Source organism: Protomyctophum parallelum, assembly GCF_964188405.1.
Source record: "Protomyctophum parallelum genome assembly, chromosome: 21".
Taxonomy (NCBI): domain Eukaryota; kingdom Metazoa; phylum Chordata; class Actinopteri; order Myctophiformes; family Myctophidae; genus Protomyctophum; species Protomyctophum parallelum.
Window position 1 is genome coordinate 10,441,206 of NC_139713.1, and position 27,561 is coordinate 10,468,766.

The window sequence follows — 27,561 nt, forward strand, 5'->3', positions numbered from 1 at the left end:
GACCAACACCAAGCGGGAGAGACCATACTGTGTGGCTTTTTAGCCACAAAATATGGGTCCATTTCTACAGCTTCACCATACTATACTCTGTGACTAGTAGGTCACAGAATAAGGTTCTGGCTCCACACACAGATTTCCATACACATACATACTCATCTCAGCACTATACACCCATATCATGCTTACACACTTATACACATACATGCAGTACATTAGCCACATATGTGCCCTGTAGGGAGAGGGCACATATGGGGCTAGCAGTACATATGACTTTATGACGTAAATATCCACGGATACCCCAAGCCGTGCATATCCACGGAAAGCCGTGGATATATGATATGACTATTTTTTACACTAAACTTTATAGCTGCCCCTGCCACCAAATCCTTTCACATAATGCATTGTTTGAGAGAGAACCACCGCATTACACCACATGGTGTCAGCAGAGGGTTACTCTTACGCATCGTTCAGTGGACACAGAGCATCATCATTGGTGCTGTAGCTGAGAGCAGGCTGCAGCCAGCCAGCCAGTCATTCAGTCCAGGAGAGAAGAGGTCGGTGCTGCAGCCAGCGGCAGCTGAAGTGAACACACACACACACACACACACACACACGCACGCACAACAGTCGCATCGGGAGACTTTATTGTTCTCTGGATCGCAGGACACGCAACAAACTCCGCGATGCCATCGAATCACAAAGCTCAAGGTAAAACGGATCCATTGTGGCGTTTCCCCCCCCCCTCCCTCCCTTTCTTCTAACGCCAGGCAGTATCCCTGCTTATTTGTTGTATAGGTGTTGTAGTAGCTCAGCTAATGCTGTCCTAATCTGTCCAATGGAACATTCAGTAGGCCGGTTAGCTCGTAAAGCTAGCCCTATATAGTCTGATGATCCAATACACATAATTGTTAAAATAACGAGATTGTCTCTTTGGCAGGAGGGAAAACCTTCGGACAGTTGAAAGCCCAGCAAAGGGAGAGACTGGAAGAGATAAACAAGGTAAAGTCAACGCCGTTATTTGACGCCTGCCTGCACACACACGTGTATAACGTTACATTCATTCAACTAGACCAGGGATTCTCAGGATCTGATCGGCGTTGTTTTAACTCTCCTGAGTGTGACAAAATGGCACCAAATGGACCTGGTTCCATTTGTGTTACACTCTCGGAGTTACAGTCAAGACATATGGGGGTCCCTAGGGGGGGTCAAGGGGGTCCCCGGACCATTGAACTTAGCTCACATAGAGCCTACTATACTTGGCTTATACATTGGCTTATACATAGGTTTTATTTCTCCTAACAAATGATGTCCACATGACATGATGACACATTGAACCAGGATTTATTGATTGATCATATTGATTGGTTTAGCACTTGTTGAATGGTTGCATCATGCATGATGTGGCAGCATCTATGTGTCCTCTTGGCTTATCTGACCTCCCGCTTTATCCATCCCTACCTAAGCTGGAACTTATTTGAAGGAGTAAAACGTTGGTTTAACGGTAACCCAATGTGTAGCGTGAGTATGTTGATACAATATACTGTAACTACATCTGTAATATATGGTAAGACAGAGTATGTTAATACAATATAACTAGTGCATCTGTATGGTAGAGTATGTTGTTGTTGTATAACAGGACACCTAGCCTCTGCAGGTTGAAAAGTAGCCCTGCCTGGCTGAATCCCATTAGCGTAATGTCTCTGACGGTCAGTCTTGGAAGATTATTGGTCGAAATGTAGTCTCACATCACGCAGGAGACTTTGAATCCTGGGTCAGTGGGTAATGAAACCCCTGTTTTGGCCTGGGGCAGACATTCACAGACAATAGCCAGTCTACAAAGCTCACAACGTGTCGCAACACATTGTATGAGCTTTGTGGGCTTTTCCGGTCAACTAATACTTAGTCAAGTAATACTTGGGTTGACCGACGAAGCCCTGGGGGTCTCCGGCCATCCAAGTACAAGGGTTTAACCCATTAAAACCGGGAAAGCACCTGTGTCATTTTAGATTTTACCATTGTCTATTTAAAAAATATATCAGATCTACAAGCTCGCAGCGCTGCACAAAGCTTTTCGATCTGCTAGTTTTAGATTTTTGATAGTGTGAGAACTACTGATTTTAGAAAGCATTTCGTAGAATCGGCCACATGTCTTAATGACCTGAGGCAGTGGTTAAACTCGGGGTTTTTACTGTGCACTCCATTGAATGTGTTTGTAGTGACCCATTCTGTGCAGAGTGCTTCGGCACGCACAGATTTACAGAGACCACCAAACCAGACGCAGCTCCTCTCGCACACCAGAGAGGCCCTCTCTAGATTCCCTTGTGGTCCAACGGGAAACAGGTGTCTGCTCAGACCGGCCTGGCTGAATGAGGGCTTTGTGTCGGTGCTGGAACCGTCCCTACTGTAGATGCTCCCACGTGTGTGTGTGTGTGTGTGTGTGTGGTGATGGAAGGAGTACTCACGTGATTGACTTATTAAAGCACTTTCTTTGCCCAGGAAGTCGCTAGAGTGCCCAGCAGATGGGGCAGATGTTACGCTGAAAAGCCCCGCCTTCCATTACCCCCCAAAACAGGGAGACATAATCTTCCATTATTATGTTGCACTGTCGGGATGCACACGCAGATTAGACACACCAACGGACCGACATGCGGAAACAACGGCCGGGAGATGCGGTCGGACATGCAGTCGAACATGTGCTCCTCCCATGCTTGCGGTTAGGGCAAGGTAGGGTTTGAGGTAGGTTGTCGGTCAGTCGGACCAATAGTATGTCTAAACTAAATACTGTACCCGACAGCGCGGGCATGGGAGTATGTTGTGTCTATTCTGCGTGCGCATCCCCGCGCTGTCATATCTAAGCTCTCTCTAGAAGTGTTTATTTTTCAAATGAGATGCTAGGTTAACTCAGAAATTAAGATGGAACATTGCCGTTTTGATCAAAACCATGGAGAGCGCCGTAGATTTAGAGTTATGAGCCACTTTAGTAGGTCCGTAAACAAGGAAGTGAAAGGCAGTGCTCATGCACGAAACACAATGGAGACCCTAGACCCTAGGAGGGTGTAATTATAAAGACGTCTGGAGACGTTGAATAGAGAAAAGAAGCGCTGCCGTGGTCTTTTGTAGTTGTGAATTGAAAACAGGTGCTCGTTGGCGAGGGTTCAAACGAAAATACGAAAAACGGAGTCAAGGTACTCTGTTCCAGTCAGGTGAAAAAAGCCTTTATTTGTATGTCATGGCAAAGATCATTACAAAATCGACCAATGCGTTTCGGCTACAAGCCTTCGGAATCGTCAGGGTCCTTCGTCAATGGGCACTGAATCTACAACTAGTAACTAAAGTTTTCAAATAATTGGTGTAAAAGTATAATGTTTTCCTCTGAGATGTACCGTAGTGGGGTAGAAGTAAAAGTATTGAAATGTATTAATACTGAAGAAAGTCAAAATATCTCAATGATGTACTTAGTTACTACTTTACAGTAGTAACTTAGTTACTACTTTACAGTAGTAACTAAGTTGGTGTGTGTCTTAGTTACTACTTTACTGTGTGTGTGTGTGTGTGTGTGTGTGTGTGTGTGTGTGTGTGTGTGTGTGTGTGTGTGTGTGTGTGTGTCCTCTCTCTGATCCCCCTCCCGGGTGGCCTGTCACCAGAGCACTAATTTGGTTCATGTCACAAAAAAATCGGAGAATAGCAGAAATCGGGTCACAGCATGAGGGCAGCCTGGAGCGCCATGTGGAGAACTTACTGTGCAGTAACTTAAGTCTTGCTTTGATATGCAGTAAATTCCTCAGTGTTTACAAATGGAGGCTGCACATTTATGATGATGATAATAATAATTATAGTCTTTTATTTGTCCCAGAGAGATATTCCATTTCACAAGTCTGTTAAAAAACACAATTAAAAAAAAACACACACAAACACAGAGTCTCCAGACTACACAAACAATTAACATACCGCATCAGCGAGGCATTTTGTTTAGTGCTAAGGAATGAAAGTCTGCACAACAGCATTGCTCCTAAAGTGTTTAGTTTACTTTATGACACAGAGCGGCAACAGTTGTCTCCCTTCATCAGGTGATGATGAATGACGGCCCTGATGAAAGCCAACTGTGGCTGAAACCCGAAACGCTGTACCATCATGTCATCCCTTCTGTCTTTTAAATTAAACTAAACACTCCAGGAACAATGTTGTTGTCCAGACTTGTATTCTTTTGAACGGTCACTCTGTCTAGTTAGTACAAGCAACGAACTGGACGACGTGTGCAAGCCACTGTTATGACTCTGAGCTTTGTTTCGTGCTGATGAGTGCACAAAACTACGTCTTAGACGAACTTTTTCCCCCATCTAACCGTTCTGCATCTCCATCCAGATGGCATGGTTGTGAAGTGAAGTGACGGTTGAGGGGATCATCGGTATCATTTACTATTGTGTGTGTGCTAAGGCGTGTGATGGCTTTATTGTTCATAATATCCGATGCAGGTGTTGGAAATCTACTCATCTTGGCAGCAATGCGTGTAATACTGAATAGTTTGTTCTTTGGTAGACAAGAGGATTTTGCTGTGCAGAGATTCCATTTCTGCTCTTTTTGAGAGCATCCGTTTATAGTACACCATGGTATGACATGTTGAATCCTCATCAAACACCATTAGGATATATCGCCTCTGTCAGATGGAAACCTCATTATGTCCACAACGGCATTCAAAGGATTCAAATTGAAAAACATCAAAAGCAGCAGATCAAAGGTAGAACACGTTGCTGCACACCACGTTTCGAGCTTGCAGAGTTAAATTATGGAGATGAGAGGTAACGATATATAGTTGCGACTGCAGGTCGCACATTACTATGAAAACCTGTCCGTCAGTCAGTCACTGCCTCCATATATGGTTGTCAGTCCATCACGCCTCGTGACACGCTCCATATATGGCCGTCTCCATATATGAAGATCACGACACTGACCTCATCAAACTCTGCATAGCCATACATGGAGAAGACTGTATCATAACCTAGATCTGCATATATGGAGCCGGTTAGCAACTCTACATCTGACCTCAAACACTTAGATATCCATATATGGAGCTAACCTGTTCTGACATTCCATATGTTGATCCCTTCCCACCCGTCATTCCTCTTCAATGTCTCCCTTTTGACTGATAACCTGTCCATTCAAACTCTAGACGGGCCGCCCCAAAGTTATTAGTGCAGCCGCGCCTGGCAGCCAGCGAAAACTAGAGTTCTCAACAGGCCCAAAAAATACATGGGGCCCTGATCAAACCCTGTACACTCAAGACACTGCCCCCGCTGCCACCCTTAGATCTCCATATGGAGCTGATCTGTTCTGACATTCCATATGTTGATCTGACCTCATCAAACCCTGTACCCTCAAGACATGCTCCATACAGGTATATGGCCAGTACAGAATTAATTCCATATGTTGATCTGAACCCTCATGCCAAAGTGCCAGCACTCGCCCAGCAGTCTGCCGTCACCCAGGCGGATGCGTGCGTGCACGCTTCTCGCCCTCAGGGCGTCTTACTGGTATTTTTAGCTATATTGTTGTGAATGTGATTAGTTGATGTCCTAAATTAGTTGATGTCCTAAATTATGCATCTCTAACCTTGCGAACTTGAGTGCATTTACACCTGAAGAGGACCTTGCCCTGCCCTCACTATACAGTAGTCAATGTGTGGCTATTTAATCGCCTCCCATTTTTCAAATCCCGGCAAAGACATAAATACATCTTATGGATTACAGCTTTTAGGTCAATCTTATGGAGCATGCCAATCGCCATGTGCTGAAGTCCTACTGTTGGGAAGAAAAACAGGTTTCCGTGCAAGTCTGTTGTGCCATATTATACAGATGGCTTATCATAAAATATGCATGCTGTGCCACTTATCGAAGAAAAGTTGTTCACCGGGCATTGTGCACATGCTTGGGACAGTGCAGGTATTTAAAGAAAATGCTTTTATGAAAAACTTTACAGAATTGTGAATTGTAGTTCACTAAGGAAGTTATTTCTCAGCGTCTGCAGCACATGGAAACTTGAAATGACACGGATGCTTTCCTGGTATGAAGACAACCGGTCTAAATGCACTAATAGATTTACGATATGCATTAAAATCAAAGTGCTAGGTTAATTTATCCAACTCAGAGTGTGCACAAATGGAACCAAATGGGTCCATTAAGGTTCCATTTGTACACTGGTTACAGACGCGTATAACGGTCCATTTGGTTCGTATTACTTCCCAACTATCCATCATTGAACTGGAGTGGAGACTGTGTGTGTGTGTGTGTGTGTGTGTGTGTGTGTGTGTGTGTGTGTGTGTGTGTGTGTGTGTGTGTGTGTGTGTGTGTGTGTGTGTGTGTGTGTGTCTCACATGGTAGATCAACTCAATTATAATTTCATTAGAGTCTCTCTCCCTGAAGCCATTTGTCAATGTACGGTACTGTAACATACGGTACTGTAACATGACAAATGGTTCCACAATGAGCCAGATGAACATGCACTGTATCTGAGGAGTTATAGGCCTACATCATATCGTGTCTGTCAGGTGGAAACCTCATACTTTTCAGGATTCAAATAAAAAATCTGAATCAACTTTATTGTCACATCACAATTAAAAAAAGCGGGTGAAATTCATTTTTGTGCATAGGTGTAATGCCCATCGTGTAAATGTTTTCCAAGAAAGGCAGGAAAGAAGATAGTTTGAGTGCTTTTACCGCAGAAAGTACAAGTAAAGGGTTTCAGATCATTCTGAAGCTTGTTTCACAAACGGCACGGCTGTTGGGAATGACAAAAGTATCAGAAACGTGTCGATTCGCGGTCTGTTACGTTTACTTTGATGCTTTTGTGTGATGCTGTAGTATGATCAAGTAGTACCGGTATGTTGTAGTAGGGCATTACTTTACAAAAAAAAAATGGAAATAAGAGGTTTCTGCCCGACAGCAACAATATCAAAATAGTGTTGAATGGATGGGTGCTATTTCTGCATGTGCATATTTCTGTTGTACGACATAGGGCATTAATTTACCACGCCGCGCATGGGACCGGACCTCGGTCTTATTCAAAAAAATATTTGTGGACCTTCATCATTTCTAGTTGAGGACCCCTGGTCTAAAGTATTAGGTGTAGTCATGATAGGGTAACAATTGTGGGTATTCTGAGCATACAGTAATAGCCAAGATAATCCATGAATATATTGCACAAGTAATATTGAAAGCTGCCTGTTTGCACTGCTGTTACAATAATAGGCATGCAGAAATCAGGCACTAATCAAGCATCAACCGTCTGTGGTTTCAGCTTTGTTTAACCCATTCCGTTTATCAGGCAAAATGTATGTTGCAATATAGTGCTGCACAATGAATCGAAAAAACATTGCGATCTAGATTCAGACACCTATCTATGCAATATCATTTCAACATTTTCAGCATGAATTGTGCAGCACTAGTTGGCTGTCCAATTAATTTAGTTACTCTTATGTTTTTGCTACAAGAGACTAGACTTTAAGAGTGTTTTAAGTCAAGCACTTTATGTTGTCTGTTTAAAGCCACAGTAGTTGGCTCCAGGTGCCACAATAACTACAGACTAGACAATAAATATTTTGATGGGAAGAATGCGAATCGTGTGAGGATTGTGATCTCAATTCTTGTGGTGTAAAATTTATATTCACATTTGAGCAAGAATCGTGCAGCACTATTGCAACCAAGAACCATAACTATAAATATGTATTTTTTTTAAATCCTTCTAACTGGAAGTCCACACCGCAGCTATGACCACAGTGGTGCACAATATCGCTGGGAGATATTTGATGGATGATAGAAACACTGACGACAACACCCGCCCAAATTTACAGGGCTTCAGGTTCAACACATCGCTCAAGTTCAACATAATTACAGAGCTCTATTGTTCATCAGTAGAGCTCAGTGGTTGAGAGTGTCTGCTCTGATATATGCTCTGTCATACCAAAGACTATGAAAATGGTACCCTGCTTGCCACTCATCACCAAGGGTTGGATTGGGGTTAAAGTCCAAAGGACATAATAACATGAGTCCAACATCAATTCCCTTGTGCTTCATGTGACATGTCCGGGGGGTGAACTTGTACATCAAGCTGCCTAACTCTTAAGGAAACACCTGACCTATGGGCCACATGGCTCAGAAAATATTGGTTCCCAATGCTACTTACTTACTTAGCAGTGTGTAGATTCATTAAACTCTCGTCATTTCCATGTTGGGTTTTCAAAAATAGTGGAAATGGCAGATCTACAAGCTCAAAACGTGTCATGTTGTGGCGCGTTTTGACCTTGTAGATTGGCTATTTCCACTATTTCATATAAAGTATTAAAGTTGTTAGATTAACCAAGTTATTTGTCTTATATTGTGTCTTATACAAAGCCTAAAAGCTGAACAGAAATTGCATTTGTATTCATTGTGTTCCAATGTTCAATGCCAAAAACACAATGAAATCGTCAATCGCAATTATTTGTATGACAATTAATCGTCAAGCTAAATGTGTAATGGTGACAGCCCTAACTGCTTTCACCCCCCCCCCCCCCACCCCCATGCAGGAGTACATGGAGGACCAGAAGTACAGAGATGAGGAAGACCTACCCGACAAACTGGAGGGATTTAAAAGTAAGGAAGGATTTCCACTTGGTGGTTCTCAAACTGTCAAACAGGGTGATGAGTGACTGGACTTGCTTCTCACACACACACACACACACACACACACACACACACAGACAGACACACACACACACACAGCACCCACTTTGACAATCCCTGCTCTTGACTCTTTACATGGAAACATATTCACCATCACTTCAGAGAGCGAGAGAAAGAGACAGGCTGGGTGTTGTTAGTGACTGCCTGCAGCAAGCCTTAGGCTCAGGGAGAACATTATTCCTACACACATACACACACACACGCACACACACACACACACACACACACACACACACACACACACCCACATCAGCGATCCTCAGGCAGTAGTATACATTATGCCCACGCACTGCTGTTGTTTTGCCTTCTCATGCCGTTGTCCATGATTGAGTGTTTGTGATTTCTCAACCTGCACACGCACACAAGGGTTTGGTATTCTGTTTGTGACTTGCTGGGAGCGCGTGTGCGTGCATGTGTGTTGCTATACTTGTGTCTTGTGAGTGCCAAATATCCCCAGAAGTATAGCAGAATTTGAGAAATGGACGTTGTGAGGAATACCCCATGGGCTCACAAGAGGTTAGGGGGGGGGGGGGGGGGGGGGGGGTGAGGTTAAGACATTTAGAGCTCAGGGTTTGGGTTATGCCTGATTTTAGTGATTTATACTTGGTTGTGCATCGAAAAGAGTAGATCTACCGTCATGCTTGTAGATCTACTATTGTCTTGACCCATGAAAACTGACTGGTTAAGCATCTGTGTTCATTTTACATGTTTGTATTGGCCATTTCAAAAATAGCAGATTCCAAGCCCCAGAAATACAATCGCTGTCCTAAAATGTTGATGTCCTCACAAGTATAGTAATACAAGCGTGTGTGTGAGTGAAAGCGAGAACTGCCCTTATTTCTAAGTGGGTTGCAAGGCCAAGTCCTTTGTGGCCTTGGAGGAATGTGGCTGGATGCTCCTCCGCTTGTTTTCATAACGTCCAGAGCTTTGAGGGAACTTGTTTCAGGATGTTGTTTTTAGGGGGGAAAAAAAGTATGAAGCCCAATTTATACTTCGCCGTGCGAGCCGTGTCGCTCAATGACAATAACGGCTTGTACTTTCACTTTGAAGATGGGTTATTTTCTCTTCGGTAACACCGTCATGCGAGCGATGCGACAAAGTATAAATACATGAGCCCTAATAATAATGCTGCTACCAAGAGCTCTGTGATATCGTGACTAGGCACAAAAAGCTGTTTTACATACCTGGGGTATTACTGTGTGGACGTGTCTGTTTTGTTGTCATTGTGTGAGGATTTGGGGTTGGAGTAGTTTAACGTTATGAACTCTATCCTCCCTATTCTGGGCATGTCATAGGCGAAAATAAGTGCATTCAACTAAAACATATATATATATTTTTAAGTGATCATTTGTAACTCAAATCTTTGCTTCTGGGGCTCCCTGGAACAAAATATTTTCAGATGGGGGGGGTCGGTGTCCAAATATATGTCATTACGGGGGTCCTTGACATGAAAAGGTTTGAGAACCACTGATATAGAAGACACACACATTTTTCAGAAAACTCTTTCAATGGGTTAATGCAGGACACTGTTGTATAACTAGGTTATAATATAAATCAGGCTGTACAGTACAGTGTTATTGTTCCATATGGCTTGCCGGAGGAAATTGGGTCATAGAATGTAAACAACAAAAGGTTATGTTGATGAGTCACATTGTAGGCAAACGTGAGAGGAAACATGATACGGCGTGTGTCCCTGTGATGTGGACAATGCTTTCTCTGCATGGTGATGTGATATGGACGCAATCAAATATCACTGCATTCTTTTACCAAATACCTCCATACTGGGAATATTGTATGCAATATAATTTTGATTTATTTGTAGTATGAAAGTATGAAATACTTAAGTAATTACAGAAGACAACCCTTTCACCATCTGGAGTAACTCTCCTAAATGCATTGCTACTATATACAGTTTTCAACTAAAGGAAAGGCCTAAAGGAAAGGTTTTTAGCTTCATGAAAAAAAGAGAGTAATATAACGGTATCGTTCGGTTCTTGACTCTTGATTCGTCTTTCTTGATTCTTGTGAACCTGGATTAGTTTCCACACAATAACAGTCCCAACCTTGAGCTGTAATTGACTGTCCCCAGCCACTCTGCGTTGTCATCGCCAACTGTCGACCACATCACTGTCCCAGACAGTCACTTATTTCAGCACCATGGTGATGTGCCTCCAAGTGCAACGATCTAATTATGCTCTCATTTTAAAGTCTGCCGGGCCTAGATCAGTACGTGGTTACCAAACTTTCTATCTTGAGACCCAAATGTGTGATAGGTGTAATTCGTGTTGTGAGCTTGCAGATTGGCTATTTTAAAGATATATATTATTTGATAATTTGGCGAATTTCTGGCTTGTTTTGATACTATAGTTTGTTGTGATTTCGTTTGATGCAGTAATGATCTTTTTTCATTCCATTTCTTATCTTTCCGGGGGGGGGGGATACTGACACACTGGTTGAGAACCACTGATCTAGATGGAAGACAGTCGATACTTTTTTCGATTAGGTCTAATTGAATAATCGAGATGCACAGTTCTTTTTTTTTTTAAATATATCAATGAATCTTTTTTATTACTTTGTCCTCAAACAGTCTGCGTAGTGCAAACGTTGTGGAAATAGCAGATCTACAAGCTCACTACACATCGCAAGCCGACGCTCTCCAATTTGCACCATTTTGGAAGGTTTCGTTTTTTTCCATTTCGCCTATTAACAGTTTCCGTGCCGCGAATGGATTACTCCAGGTTAATGTCGCTGCCGTATCGGACATACCCGCCTTTTGTTTTATGTGTTTAATCCGCCGTAATGTAATGAATCAAAAGAAAATCCGTCTTCGTCGCGGAGTATGAGACTGGATGCCTTCGCTGTGATGACAAAACCGGAAATCGTCACATGCTGTGGGCTGCTAGGGCTTCTGGGAAATTGAGGCCAATGGAAATGCATTGGGTGCAACGCCTCATTGAGACGAGTCTTGTGTGCGTCTTCCCGGTGCATCCGGGTGGTGGATGCGACACTCGGATCATAACAAACCACGGGACCTTTTTTCGCTGGATTTTCGCGGATTAAAAGCCCAAATAATCAGCGTATGCTCTAAAGGTAATACAACAATCTCGGCAGTGAAAGGGGGTTGATTAAAATGCGTGTTAAACGTAAAAAACAGTCAAACTGTTAATGACGAGCCCGAAGTAGGGATGGATTACTAATCAATCATTTGATTAAATGATCAATAGTCGATTAAGTCGCACCCTGTGAAATGACCCTCTTTTTGTGCTTTGTCACTGTGTTCAACCTTAATCACCGCCGTCTTGACTTTGCTATTTTCACCAGAAATCATGGAGAGACAAAGGAACAGATAGGCTTTACAGTACAGTTGAAGGGGCCAAATTCTTGAGAAACAACAGGGAGCTTGTATATGGGAGTCACACGTTACCTAAACGGGCCTCTTTTGTCTTTCTGTGTCACTCCCTCCTGGGTCTTTTTGGAAGTTTTTAAAGTAATATGCTGTTCCACTGTCCACCGTTTCAGGTCAACGCGTCGGAGAGAATAGGAATGAATGTGCGACACTGCGACAGAAAGGTTCAAGAGCAGAGCTGTTGTATTGTTGTTTTGGTGTTTATCAGTTAATGGATGCATGCGTGTGTGTATGTGTCTTTGCGTGTGTGTGTGTGTGTGTGTGTGTGTGTGTGTGCGTGTGCGTGTGCGTGTGTGTTTTGGGGGACTTTTGACGAACAGGGCTGGCATTGTCCTCATCTCTTCCATCCCCCATGCTTCATATGGCAACACAGTTCCATAGCTTTTACTCTCTTCTCCCATCTCCCATCTCTCTCTCTCTCTCTCTCTATCTCTCTCTCTCTCTCTCTCTCTCTCTCTCTCTCTGTCTCTCTCCCTTTGTGTCACCCTCTGACTCCCCCCCCCCCCCCCCCCCCCCACCTCGTTCTCTCTGGTGGACACAGAGGCTCCATTGTGACAGGAAAGCCAGCAGACATCGGATGAAGGACATGTATAAAAGGGGGGTGATGAGATTGAAGGGGAAAATGTGTGCCTCAGGTTCTTCACTTCAGAAGAGACTCTAGAACAGTGTTTCCCAAAGTGGGGTCCGGGGACCCCCAGGGGTCCTTGAGGGAGTTCCAGACGGTCCCCAGCTAAATGATAGTTTACCCTTATGGTATGGGTCTATAACTCAGAGAGTGTACGGGTCCGTTTGGTTCCAAATGGGTCCAATGGGTTCCATTTGTACACTCTCAGAGTCTGTAACGTAGTAGTACAAACACTGTACAATTCTCAGTGTTGATCTAACTCTGAGGCTCCTTTTCCACCAAAAAGAAGTTTGATTCTAGAACTGGTTCCGTTCAAGATTCTTAAACCTTCATGCTTTCACCATCTCTGGGACCCCAATTTAATTTCTATATAATTAATATTTAATCAATGTTAATTTAACTCTGAGAGAGTACAAATGGACCAAATGGACCCATTAGGGTCCATTTGTAGACTCTGGTTTGTACACTCTGTACACACTGGTTTGTACACTCTGGACCAAAATGGACCATTTTGGTCCATTTTGTTACAAACTATTATTTAGCTGGGGAGTGGGGACCCCCTGGAACTCCCTCAAGGACCTCTGGGGGTCCCCGGACCCCACTTTGGGAACCACTGCCGTAAAGGGTCCAGTCCATTTGGTCCCCTTTGTGGTCCCTGGACCCGACGTTGGGAAGCGGCGCTCTAGGATGTTGTTCCCTTGAAGTGAAACAGCATACTGCAGCCGATGACAATGTTTCAACATCATTTGTTGACACAATCTGTCCACACACAGACTCACAAGCTGAAAACAATACCAGCCGTGGCTGGCTGGTAAAAAAAAATACAGAGGGAAAACAAAAAGGCGGCAATTTAAGAGACAGGAATGGTTACAGTCACAGACTTTGCCCGTCTTCTTGTCTAGGGCTTGTATTTTCTATGGGCTATGTTGAATACAAGAACCCTCACCTCAAAACACGATTGTCCCGGGTCAAACCGTCGCCACCAGCAACGTAAAACTTTGCCTAAAACTTAACCTTTATTCCTAAACGTAACCTCAGTAAAACTATGCCTAAGACTTAGCCTTATTCCTAAACGTAACCTCAGTAAAACTATGCCTAAGACTTAGCCTTATTCCTAAACGTAACCTCAGTAAAACTTACCGGTATGTCCAAACCTAACCATATTCCAGTGTAACCTTGGTAAAACTATGCCTATACCTTAAACCTTATTCCTAAACGTAACCTCAGTAAAACTTATGTCCAAACCTAACCATATTCCAGTGTAACCTTGGTAAAACTATGCCTATACCTTAAAGCTTATTCCTAAACGTAGCCTTGGTAAAACTATGCCTATACCAACCTCATTCTTTCTCTATAATTTCTATCCCACGATTTAGCTGTATCTCACTAATCAGCCCTCATGTGTATATTATTGGTCTTGTTCCCCTACACAGTCAATCCTTGTCGGGTGATTGTTTTGTCGAGCAGGGCAGGAAGTTCATGGAGGCCATGAAAGGCCACAGCCGCCGTCGCCCCTTGTCTTGGCGTTATGCCCTTGCTTTAAAAAAAATGATCTACCCTGAGGCCACAGTGGCCTTGATGCCCCGTTCGTACTGCCCCAGCTGATTCTGACCGCTTTCTCATTTGCTTCTCGTCTGCCAATATTGGTTTTGGTCTTCTGAAATAATAAAAAGTTGTATTTGTGTTTCGCTAGTTACCCTGTGTATCTAAATCATTACTAACGCTTAAATACAATTAATAAAAATGGTGGCCTTGTTGCCCTGGCATTTTGACCATTCAGGACACACGCTGTGGTTGCTACTGGTTTTGTTTTATTTCAGAACGCAGTAATATGGCTGATGTTGGTCACCTATGTGTACTTTGGGGTCAAGTAAAGTGTATGGGGAAAATACCGCCATACCTCGATTTGCGATTCTTCTTTTTTTTTAATAGAAAAGATATGCCAATACCGCCAAACCTCGATTCGCGATTCTTCTTTTTTTTTATAAAAAAAAATAATATGATCTCACGATTTTGTAACCCATTTTCACCCAGTTCCAACTGCCTAAGCTGTAATCCTGGGCGCTACTCTCCCTCAAAACAATACCATCGGTAAACAGTGATTTTGTTTTACCGTGATGACAAAAGCCCTAGGTCTGTGTTTGAAATGCCGTATGTTTATGGGTTAGAAACATAAGGGTGTGCCTCATTATTGTGAACTAAGACTTTCCTTCTAGCCTGTTTAGACACAGAGAGAAATCATGCCTGATGTTACATACGGTATAATTACTGTAAATATAAACAGAGCAGACATTACATTAGAGAAATGGTCTTCCATGTAAGCAAACGGCAAAAGTGTGTTGGTTTACTTTATAATATATATTTGATTCCAAAGTCGACACAGCTCGGTTTACACATTTCTTTATTCCATTGTATTTCTACGTATATAGTTTTGTCTTGTTTTTTTTCTCATGCAGGGAGGGAGAGAGAGAGAGACACTGAGAGACTGACACTCTCGGTTAATGTAATTACTGACAATGTCTTGTGTTTTGTATTTTCCAGATAAATATGCTGAGTTTGACTTAAACGACCAAGGAGAGATTGGTGAGTAGCAGCAGGGTTGGCGTTGCTGTTTGGGGAAGAGGGTAATATCCATGGCTCTGCTCCTGATATCCCCGTCTGGTCATTCCATTGTATACATTTTTTACCGGCTTCTGGTCAGACTGAATGAAATGCATGCATTTCCCTTTGGGAAATGTAGACTGTCTGATATGTTTGATAATTTGACCAATTAGACCTGAGGCCGATTCTTGGAATGCCTTCTAAATCATTTTTCTGAAAAAAGTACATTGATATATAGCTAATTATATAATATTTATATATATATTCAGAGTCTTGTTAGACAGACTCTAGAACTGCATGCACTCACGCATGCACATGCACATGCATGCACACACACACACACACACACACACACACACACGCACGCACACACACACACGCAGAGACACAGATCAGAGTCTTGTTGGACAGACTCTAGCACACTACAGCATCCCAGTCAAAACAACCTGTGATATGAGAGGAGAACACTAATTAACGCTGTGTCGGGTCAGGTGTCACTGTCGCGTATTGTGTTGCACAGCAGTTTGTGACCCAGCCCAGGGTGTATCTGTATAATAATAGTAGGATAACGGGTGTGTGGCGAGCAGGAGTTGAGCTAGTTAAAACAGGGCATTGGGGGTTTACACAATGAAGAGCTCCTGTGTTTCAGTGAGGTTTTTTTTCATAGCGTCTTTTGAAGTTTGGAGCTTTCTTGACTAAGAATCATTTGTACTGTATTTATGTATAAAATAATATTTATTTTCTTCCAACACATCGGGACACACACACACACACACTTTGATGGGCCGCTGGCCATAATATTGTCGCTGTCTGGCAGAAACCTTGTATCTTCATATTTTAACGTGTTATGTGTTTTGATAAATGAATGCCCTAATTCGTCATACGCAGTGTCACACAGACGTAGCAAAAATAGCTCATCTACAAGCTCAAAAATGCGTTGCATTGTAGACCAGCTATTTAAGCTACTTTTTTTTAATCTGAAAATTAACAGTTTTGGACATATGAGGTTTCCACCTGATAGCGACGATACAGTATATCAGTGCCTGAATGAATAAATACATTTAAACTAAAACATTGTGTTAAGAAAATAATGGATTGGACAAATGATTATGGATGACGTGGCAAGACATAATAAATGTCTTGGGTGAGAATGAAATAGTTACAGCATATATTTCCCCCTCGTCAGACATAATGGGCCTGAAGCAGATGATGGAGAAGTTGGGGGTTCCTAAGACCCACCTGGAGGTGAAGAAGATGATCCTGGAGGTGACCGGAGGAAGCAGCAACACCATCAACTACAGGGACTTCGTTAGGATGATGCTGGGAAAACGCTCCGCCGTGCTCAAACTGTGAGTGTCCGTGTGTGTCTGTCTGTTTTTCCGTGTATCTGTGTGTCCATGTATGTGTGTGTGTGTGCGTGCTAGTGCGTGGGTTTACTTTTGATAGTGTCACATCCTATATACTAACCTGTATACCTGTATACACATCCTGTATACATACTGTATACTGTATACCTGGGTCTGACAGAATGTGCCGCAGGTAAATATGAACAGAGCAGACATTACATTTGAAAAACGGTCTTCCACGTAAGCATTTCTATTCTATAGCAGCAAGAGTTTTTATTTTTGTTGAGGGGCGCTATCCCCTCCAATGCATGGCTTTTGAAAATGGCATAATGTGGCAGCCAAGTCTATGGAGTTTTTAATGTTTGTTTAGAGCAGAATAAGAATTTGAAGGTTTTGAGAAAAATTAGGTTAGGTTTTCAGAATCAGCCTCGGGTCTAAATGGGTTAACCCATTTTGGGCAGGAACCTTTTGGTGTTAGCGTCATGTTATGCTTTAGCTATTGAAAAATAGCAGATCTACAAGCTCACAGCGCGGCACTCGGTGCCGCGCTATGAGCTTGTAGATCTGCTATTTTTGAAAAATCGAAGAACGACATTTTTTGAATCTGATCTCAGGTCTAAATGGGTTCAGGCAGTGGTGCTGACTCACTCATCTAGAGAGATTGTTGTGGCTGTAACACTGTTCTTAATAACACACTTTGTTTACTTCCTGCTAGACCACTCAGAATTCCCCCACACACATTCTTCACATTCTACAACTCCTTCAGTTATTTTCAGATATCAATGTGTGAGACATCATTATTTTTCCTAATCTGTAAGGAAATGAAAACATGACCGTGTATCTTGCTAATTGCTATTGGGTAGGAACTCGATGATTAGTTTTCCACCATGTTGATACAGCATTAGAGCCAGCCTGATATATCGGTTTGGCCGATATATATCGGCCATTATTAGACTTTTTATATAACAATGATTTTGTTTTTACCACTACTAACCTGGTTTCATTATCTTGGTCAAAATGATGGTAATTGTTGGTCTAGGAGTCTCCAAGCGTCGGATCCAAAGAATGTAGCATCAGTCAGGTGCTCTAATAAAGTGGTTCTCAAAGTGGGCTCCCAGAGGTCCTTGAGGGTTCTAGCGGATCCCCCAGCCAAATTAGTTAATACAGCTTCAAAATCAGTTTAACAACTTTAACCCTACATACATCGACTATTTGAAAATAGCCGATCTACAAGCTCACAATGCACTGCTAATTCACTATGAAACCCGCTTTGAGCTTGTAGAACTGCATTTTTTTTTCTTGAGAAAGAGATTTTGAGACCTCCTTTTGACAACTCTTGTATTTTGGGGGTCCTTGACATGAGCAGGTTTGACAGACCACAGACTGCTGTAATGTGCGTACGCCAGAAGGAGGATGCGTGGTGTGTGTGTGTGTGTCATGTGCTGTGTCAGCTCGCCTCGTTGTTTATCTCCCAGGCAGCAGGGATTCTTGAGGGATGACCACGGTGGTGATGTCACCCACTAGCACCCACGTAGCGTTATCCTTTAATCACCGCGGCCATGAAACGGTCATTAGTCAGACCCGGGGCCTTATCCTCAGTCAGGATCATGTGCTTAGGTACGTGCTAATAGGTTAGATACTTTAACCACTATCACCAGTAACTCGGCCATGACCTAAACATCTCTTTAAAGAAAGAGAGATAAAGTCAGCTAACATATTTGCCCTCAGTGCAAGTTTGATTTTCGTTTTGTTAGATAAAATAATGATAGTTCAGTCAGAAGGCGGTGCCGGTGGTGCTAGGAACAAGCAAAGCACATAGGAGAGAGTGCAATGAATCAAGTGTGAGCTTAAGTAGACCGCCAATTTGGTCAGCTGCTTGGCATGTCACATAGAGTAGGGCTACAGACAGTCCATCGCCCACATAGTGCTGCACATGCGTGTTAACCTCTCGAGTGTAACTATCTGCCTGAATTTTGCTTGCAGGCTATGCATCATTAATACATAACATACATAACAATAACATACATTTATTAAATAGCTCTTCCCATAGTAATCATTATTGTAGTGTTCTCTCCAGCTATTTAGTGAACAGAAAATACATTTTCCGTGTCGGTATACCAATTTCATCCAATCAGGAGAGAGAACTCACAAGTTAAATTGGAATATATGGAACAGAAAAGAAACATGAGCAGACCAATGTAACATTGTATATCGTTAATACATAAAATGTATTGATTGAATACTTTATTAGCAGATGTGTTACAGGTACAGGTAGTGCAGTCAAACTTTTTGCTAAAAGGGTAACACAAAAAGCCCCAGGAGGCTTGTCTCCATTGTGGTCCATTGTACTCAATTCATCAGCAATACTGATACAATACATGAAACCACAGTAGTGTTACAGAGGACGGTGGGGCACGGGGCAGGATGCTAATTGGTAGTTCTGTTTCCTAAATGGATTGGAGTACGAGTGTTTGTGAGGTCATGTATACTAGTGTGGTGCTGGTGAGTGCATGGATGTGTAGAGTTTATGATTGACGTGCTAATGTGTCCCTGGGCACACATCAGAGGTCAGACGTTATTATGTCATGTCAAACTTGTGACATCTGGCACAGGCCTATATTTATCATCTCTATCGGATGGAAACCTTGCATGTCCAACAAAAAAGGTTCCTTTTATTGAAAAAAGTTAAAGAAGAAGTGAAAAGAGGCGATCTACAAGCCTCACATCTACTGTTGAGAAAGCAACACTCAATGATGTCAAGATGGGCATTAATTTACACAAACGATCTATGGAGATATGAGGTTTCTGCCCAACAGCAACGATATGAGTCAATCACAGTCATAGGAGTTCAGTATGGCTGAATAAAATACTGATTGGGCAAAAATAAATCCTTATATATATTACACTGTATTACATCTGAGGAGCAAGAGGATGAATTTGCAACACCACCTAAGTAGCTCTAGCAGATTCTGCTTGTAGCAAAGCATCTTTGATTTTAATTTCACTTGACAACTTTCACCGTAGAACATGTCTAGGGAATGTCTCCAAGGCACAGACATTTTAAAACTAATTTAATAGTCTGGCTAATGCTCACCAAGAATAAAAGAAATCACACCCGTGTGAACTGAGTGGTGCAACTCCCCCCTCCTCTCCTCTCTCTCTCTCTCTCATTAGCAGGCAACAGTGCAGTACTAATACTATCTCTCTGTTTCTGGCACAACAGCGCCCCTACTGGTACTCATAGTCATATACTGGTGCTCATGGCCACATGAACACATAGGTGAACACGGACATTGCTGTTCCTTGGAGTGGTTGCACCACTCAAAAATACACCTACGCGTTGTGGCAACAATGCCTTCATCAGGGTGACTCATTGACAAATTGATGATGATACAGAGTGGGACATTTGTATTATAAATTAAATTAAAACGATCAGTGCTGTCAAAAAGACATTAATTCACCTTAAAAGGTCCTTCAAGGAGAGGCAGTTTATTGCGGCCTGTAAGCCCTTTAAACCTGCATGGCCAGAGCAGCGAAAGCCAGGGCTTTACCCTGCCGGTGTTTTTGACTGTAGCATGTCAGCTCTGCTGCACTAAGCTGACTCAAATATTTTCAATTCCAAATATATGAATCAGCAGAGAAAACACGCAATTACATTCTCCAGAATCTCTACTGTGTGGTATTCCTTACATAACCATTTAAAGCCTATACTGTGTACTTAGCTGACCGGAGTCCCCCAGGGGTCTACTGGGGCAACTAGGCCCCATCCTTTTTCTTCCTGCTACACTCTTCTGTGAACATAGCAGATCTACAAGCTCACTTGTATTTTCACCGAATGTACAACCCAGAATAAGGACACAATGGTTCAAGTTAGGGTGACCATAATAATTATTTTTTTACATCACATATCTTTTTGTCAGGATCAGGGGCAATTATTTTAGCACTTAACACACTACCTTTATATGTGTAAGCACTAAGCACTCAAAACAAATGCTATTATTTTAATTGTTGTGAAAAACCGGGGGCATTTTAGGCCAAACGGGGACGTGTGGTCGCCGTAGTTGAAGTGGTTGAATCCCCCACACCCCGGCCCAGCTTGATGTAGTGCACTTCACATTATAATTGCAACTAGGGCCTACTCATCACAGGAGAATATGTTGTCTGTAATTATTGACTAACGCCTGTGTCGAGGAGACAATGGCAGGGTTCACATTTCAGGATAGAATAGAATAGAGAATAGACCTTTCTATAGCTGTAGCTGGTCTATACATTGATCCTGTGGGGATCATGTAATGTGTTTGTATGAAACAGAAGAAACATCATAACAATACATCAATATCTATTATGTAGAACTCTTATTATTTTCCCACAACTATCATTTCAGTCCTCTGTTAAAAACGTTGCCATCAGTCTCTAAAGGGCAATGCTTATAACAAAAAGTTAAAATAGCAAAAGTTCTGGGTTCCCAGATCTCAGGGTTAGTCAGGGCTGGACTGGGACAAAGATTCGGCCCGGTTATTTTCGCGTGAATTTGGCCCAGACCGGCACACCATAACTAACCCTGAACGTGTGAAAGAAATGCATTTCATTGCATTGTTCACTTAGTCCAGTGCTTTTTGGGCGCTTTTCAAATCAAGGACCCCCAAATTGCTGTGGATTTGGCTGCGACCCCCCATCTGAAAAGAGTTTGTCATTGTCAAAGTATATAAAATATGGTTAAAGTTGTTAATATGATTGTGATGCTATATTGACATTTGTTTCTGGACCCCACTTTGAGAACCAATGAAAAGAGTCAACGAGCCATAGTGTGAAATTGCAAGTTATCAGATTGATTTGAATATTTGAAGTTTGTGTCCCCTTTGTAAGTAAATAATTACAGATTTGTCCCTAAACAAACAGAAGGGTGGTTTATTTTGCTAAAATTGGCACATGATTAGATTCTGCCAGATAAACCTATTAAATTACCTTAACTGGTTTTTGCTCGAAGAGCAAATATGCCAGTTTGTAGAACTTTTCAAAGCCTGTTCCCACTGCAGCATTGAATGCACTGTGTACACACATCACCTTCCAACTGCACTACAGTACAATTAAGGTCTGCAAGGTTTCCATTACATTCTTTTCCTTTTCTCCAGAGAGAGACAGGAGACTGGAAGGAGAGGGTTGGCTACAAAACGGCTTTAATGTATGTTAGTGTTAGGCAGGGCTTTTGGCTGGGGAACAATTGACTAGCCATCATTAGACGGAAATAATAGGTCAGTCTCTGCAAATGAGCCAGGTCTTGAGGCCAAATGCTGACCTTTGTAGTTTGTGTTTGTGCTTTTTTTTCTTTTTCTGAGAATGTTATAGAAAAGGAGAAGGTTTAGACCTAATCCTACAGATGGCTGTGCCCCGTTAAATGCAATTTAAAGAATGGAATAGCACTTAAATGGCTGACACCATTGGCTTTCTTTTATAGATTGGCTTAGATGCTGGGTTAATTTAATTCAAAGCTTATGTTGCAGATATAGCCGTGGTCGTGATTGACAGTATCGCCAAGTAGAGTAAGTCGACAGTAGTGCAGACGGCGTGAGTTTGAGGAGCCGATGGACTGTGGGGTCCATTGGATCACTGCTCCTTATGGGCTTAGAGGAGCTTTGCAGAGGTTTTCCAAAAAAGGAAAGTAAAGACGCGCAGAAGCACAGTCGGGCATTGCTCGGAATAGCTAATATGTTGGCTCTCTCATATCACTGCTTTTCTCCTTCATTCCCTGACTTATTGCATTCCCATTGTTTCCTTCACTGCTTGGTCCACATACTCTCACTGCAGCTCTCGTCAAATGTTTTATTTGGGAATGACTTGGTGTCCACACAACCATCTCAGTGGTAGAGTGGGAGGTTACGTTGGGGTTCGATTCCCAGCTGGGTCATACCAAAGACTATAAAGATTGGGACCCAATGCCTCCCTGCTTGCCACTCGGCATCAAGGGTTGGATTGGGGGTAAGTCCCTGTGACATACTAGCGTCATGTCCAGGGGGTATACTTGTACATCAAGCTGCCTCATGCTCAGGAACAAATGGAAGGGTCACCTACATCATTTTCTCTACCCTGAAATTCCAGCCGGCACATGCGTCACACTCTGTGGCAAACTGCTGCCGAAACTCATACATTTGAGTCAATGGAGCTAAGTGGACAAGCATATGAGCAAACACTATTTCTGAATGATTTGAGACCATTGTAAAATAATCTCTTCTGGAAAATAAAAGAAGACATAGCACATCATTGCCTGGCATCCACTGTGGTGCTTTTTGATATGTACACTGTGTAATTTTATAGAGGTATCTAAAGAGCACAAAGTAAGTTTCTGAAAGTATCGCAAGACAGTCCACCGTTTCCTGTCTGGCAACCAAATCCCGCGATACCTTCAGGACAGAATAATAAAATGATGTACTATGCACATTGAAAAGCAAATGATTAGAAAACAACCTGTGATATGTCTTTTTTTATATTCCTAAACCGATTATATGACAAAAACAATCATTCATAATAGTGTTTGTTCAAGAGCTGGTCCAGCCATCTCTATCCACTGCCATGTATTTCATCAAACTTCCCGTGCGAGATTTGCTACCCATGAGCGTCATGGCCAAAGAATGCATAGATATTTAAAATAATAGATGCCTCATTGGCTGCTGCAGTTAATTGGAGCGACATGTCTCCATTGAAGGCAGGAAGTCAAGCGGAAGTGCTGCTGAAGGCATTTGCTCGAGGCACGCTGCGTTGCTGCCCAAGTGGCGTCACTCATGCGAATCCTCAGGCTCTTGCTGCCACTCAAGTGGCCAATCACAGTGTGTCTTTTCCGGGACTTCTGTTACGCACGCGGAAGCTTGACAAGCTTCCACTATGCTTTGCAAGGAATCTCTGGGAAAATTGTGCCTTCACTTTTGACATGAGCCCCAGAGCCGGAAGAGGCGTCTAACTTTTTATGTCCATGATCATGGCGCATTCCTGGTGTCCAGTCACGTGACTCACGTCCCTTCCTTTAATTTTGTTCCTACATTAGCTCACGCTAAGGAAACAGTAGATAGGCTCCTGCCGTATAGGGGCCACAAGGTTCGGCAAGGCTGGCTTACTTACTCAGTGCCCACGCTGTTATTTGTAGGTGTTCAGATTATCGATTATGTATCGACTAACTACACTGGAACAACAAACCCCCTCATGTGTTTTAATATTTAATTATTCATACTGTGTAGCTTTGCTATTACTTAATTATCACAAATGTCCACATATGTCTCTCTCTCTCTCTCTCCTGCCCTCCATTCCCCACAGAGTGCTGGTCTTTGAGGACAAGGCCAACGGCGCCAGCTGTAAGCCGGATGGACCCCCCCCAAAGAGGGACATCTCTAGCCTGCCATAGACTCAGATGTTATGTCGGCTTCCATCCAGACGTGCAGGTGGTGCGTAGGGACATCTGGCTTCTAGTCATCACTGAGGGGATGTGTGCTGTACATAGCCGTACCTGTAGTCTAACCTCAGGATACAAGGACAACCAATTTCTGAGAAATTAGACCTCCCCCCGCAGTGTGCGTTAAGGAGGAGGAACACACACACACACACACACACACACACACACACAGGACATAGCAGTGGTGTCCATTTTGTGGTTAAACAGATAAAAAAGCCCGTCATTTTTTCCCATTTATATTAATTATTTTAAGCCTGGAACCAAACCACCCAGGCTCATGTTGAATCACGACCATAAAAAAAAACAATAGATTCTGTGTCAAACGATATTTTAAACGATTTTTTTATGTAGTAGATAATATAATTGAATATTCAATTATGTTTTGACACGGAAACATATGTTTTATGGTCATGATTCACCACGAGCCTGGATGGCTTGGTTCCAGGCTTATTTTATAGAAATACTTTTGGAAATCTCTTTTGCCAGAATGAATGGGCTTTCTATCTGTGGAACCAGAAAATGGCGCCACTGCTCTGTCCTATTAGGGCTGTCAAAAATAAAAACATTTATTGCACAAATTGCTGTGATTAATCACGCATAATACCATTTTAACCTTTTTTTTATTGTATTTAAAATCAAGGATATTGTATTTTCTTTTTAAATAAACACTAGGTTTTAAGAGGTTTTAAAAAAGTGTGACACAATCAAGGTGATGTCTTTACCTAGTACTGTAGTTCTTTAGCAAAACATCCGCATTTACACAAAGATATCCCTGGGTTGTCGTCTGGTCACATTGTCAAGTCACACCACAAAACACTTCCGGTCATACATTTACTATGTAAGTTATTGTATTGTTAACGCGTTAAGCATTTCAAATTAATCGGATGCTATATAATGCATTAATTTTGACAACCCTAATACAGTATATGATCTGCTCTATTGGAATCAGTCATGCGTTGCTTTAACTCTATTCAAGAAACATTGCTGGCTTTCGGAATTAGGATTTCATAAATTCGTAATTCAGATGTGTTCCCTGATTTGGCCTATAGTTCTAAAGCTTTGAAATATAGTGTGAGTTGCTGTTAGAATGTAAGCACAATTAATAATGATTTAAAACAAAAAATGGTAATGCATTTTGCATGATTTTGTTGATATTTATGTTGTTAAGCATAACATTTGTAAATGGGGGTTACAAGGTACTGCTAGCTGACCCACTTGTATATGTAGGCATTATGTCCACTAGACTGGTCTGACCCATGGGACTGATGGCAGTAGAGGCCTGTACTAGCTAGCAACTTGCACTTGGTTAATCTGACTAATTGGTTTTGTCTATTATAAAAGAGAAATAGTTTAGAAATTTGGAAGAAAATCGATATAAGAAATATACTATTGTTTGATTAATCAAATAGTAATCAATAGAATAATAATAGCTAAGAAAACAATCAATAGTTGCAGCGCTATTGATCAGTAGGCGGTGCTTTTATACTCGTAGACTTTATTTTATTTTATCTCGTACCCCGATAATAAGTGAACCGCCGTCGTAACCCTGACGTTGCTTCGCTAATCCCCAAATCGTTGCCGTGTCCGGCAGGCGATCTCATATCCCCGTGTTTTAACTTTTTGTTCCTTTTTTTCCTGTAAATGAATGGTCTACTTTTGATCACACTAGTTTGTATATCTGCTCCTTTCAAATTTGAATCCTGAAAAGTAAAGGTCCTTTCAGACGGGCATCGATTAACCCAGACGTTGTCGCCTGGATCAACGACAGGTTCTGCTCCAGGTCTGCTCAAGAGAGACGCGACAACACAAGCATATAAAAAAAAGAATAAAAGCTCAACAGAATCCAGGTCCGGTCCGTCGCGGGCGTGTGCACGAAACAAGCACTCGCACGCCAATATATAATATATATAATAAATACGCTTGCGTTAATTGTCGCAGGTCTCATTGGAAGTGAATTACTAGGTGCGTTAATCGCTGCCCGTTTGAAAGGACCTCAACAGTTTTGGACATATGAGGTTTCCGACGATATCCTGCTTCGTACTACAGGCCTCCGTCAGGTCATAACCTTTGACGATATCCTGCTTCGTACTACAGGTCTCAGTCGGGTCATAACCTTTGACCTTTGACGATATCCTGCTTCGTACTACAGGCCTCCGTCGGGTCATAACCTTTGACCTTTGACGATATCCTGCTTTGTACTACAGGCCTCCGTCGGGTCATAACCTTTGACCTTTGACGATATCCTGCTTTGTACTACAGGCCTCCGTCGGGTCATAACCTTTGACCTTTGACGATATCCTGCTTTGTACTACAGGCCTCCGTCGGGTCATAACCTTTGACCTTTGACGATATCCTGCTTCGTACTACAGGCCTCCATCGGGTCATAACCTTTGACCTTTGACGATATCCTGCTTCGTACTACAGGCCTCCGTCGGGTCATAACCTTTGACCTTTGACGATATCCTGCTTTGTACTACAGGCCTCCGTCGGGTCATAACCTTTGACCTTTGACGATATCCTGCTTCGTACTACAGGCCTCCATCGGGTCATAACCTTTGACCTTTGACGATATCCTGCTTCGTACTACAGGTCTCAGTCGGGTCATAACCTTTGACGATATCCTGCTTCGTACTACAGGTCTCAGTCAGGTCATAACCTTTGACCTTTGACGATATCCTGCTTCGTACTACAGGCCTCCGTCAGGTCATAACCTTTGACCTTTGACGATATCCTGCTTCGTACTACAGGCCTCCGTCGTGTCATAACCTTTGACCTTTGACGATATCCTGCTTTGTACTACAGGCCTCCGTCGGGTCATAACCTTTGACCTTTGATGATATCCTGCTTCGTACTACAGGCCTCCATCGGGTCATAACCTTTGACCTTTGACGATATCCTGCTTCGTACTACAGGCCTCAGTCGGGTCATAACCTTTGCTGTGAAAAGTAAAGTCGACGTAGACTAGATCTGTTTTTATTTTTTTGTCTTTTTTTTTGTCCTTTATTTTTTAATGACGAGTACATACTGTATATGTAAATATTTATATTGATGAATATGATGAGAAGCTGCATAATATTTTGTATTAGTGTTCACGCTCATAAATAATAATAACCCTTGTGATAACTGTGGAATTGACATGTTCTCTGAATATGTGCAGTGTTGTTGTTTTGTTTTTGGTCTGTTTTTTTGTGTGGGACCAGTGATTGAGGATGTAATAGTGTGTGTGTTGTGTGCAAAGCCTAAAAAGTATATTATTCAGAAAGGGCTGAGCCCACAACAAACTTATGTGATATTTTAACTGTGAATAATGTTATTCCTCTTGTTTCTTTACGTTAATGTAGCATTGATAGTTGTACAACTGTAATGTAGTTGGATTTAGTGAGTTTTGTAGTTTTTTGGTTTCGTGGTCATGGTTTAAGACACTGGTTCTC

General features: G+C 42.3%; 1 protein-coding gene across 1 annotated transcript; it reads left to right on the forward strand.

The window, feature by feature from the left end:
- The first annotated feature begins 551 nt into the window (after positions 1-551).
- Positions 552-26,318, forward strand: aif1l (allograft inflammatory factor 1-like). Its single transcript, XM_083793799.1, has 6 exons — positions 552-708; positions 938-999; positions 8,558-8,624; positions 15,287-15,328; positions 16,533-16,695; positions 23,995-26,318. The coding sequence occupies exons 1-6, from the start codon at positions 684-686 to the stop codon at positions 24,080-24,082; spliced, it is 447 nt and encodes a 148-aa protein (XP_083649925.1). The 5' UTR covers positions 552-683; the 3' UTR covers positions 24,083-26,318.
- The last annotated feature ends 1,243 nt before the right edge of the window (positions 26,319-27,561 follow it).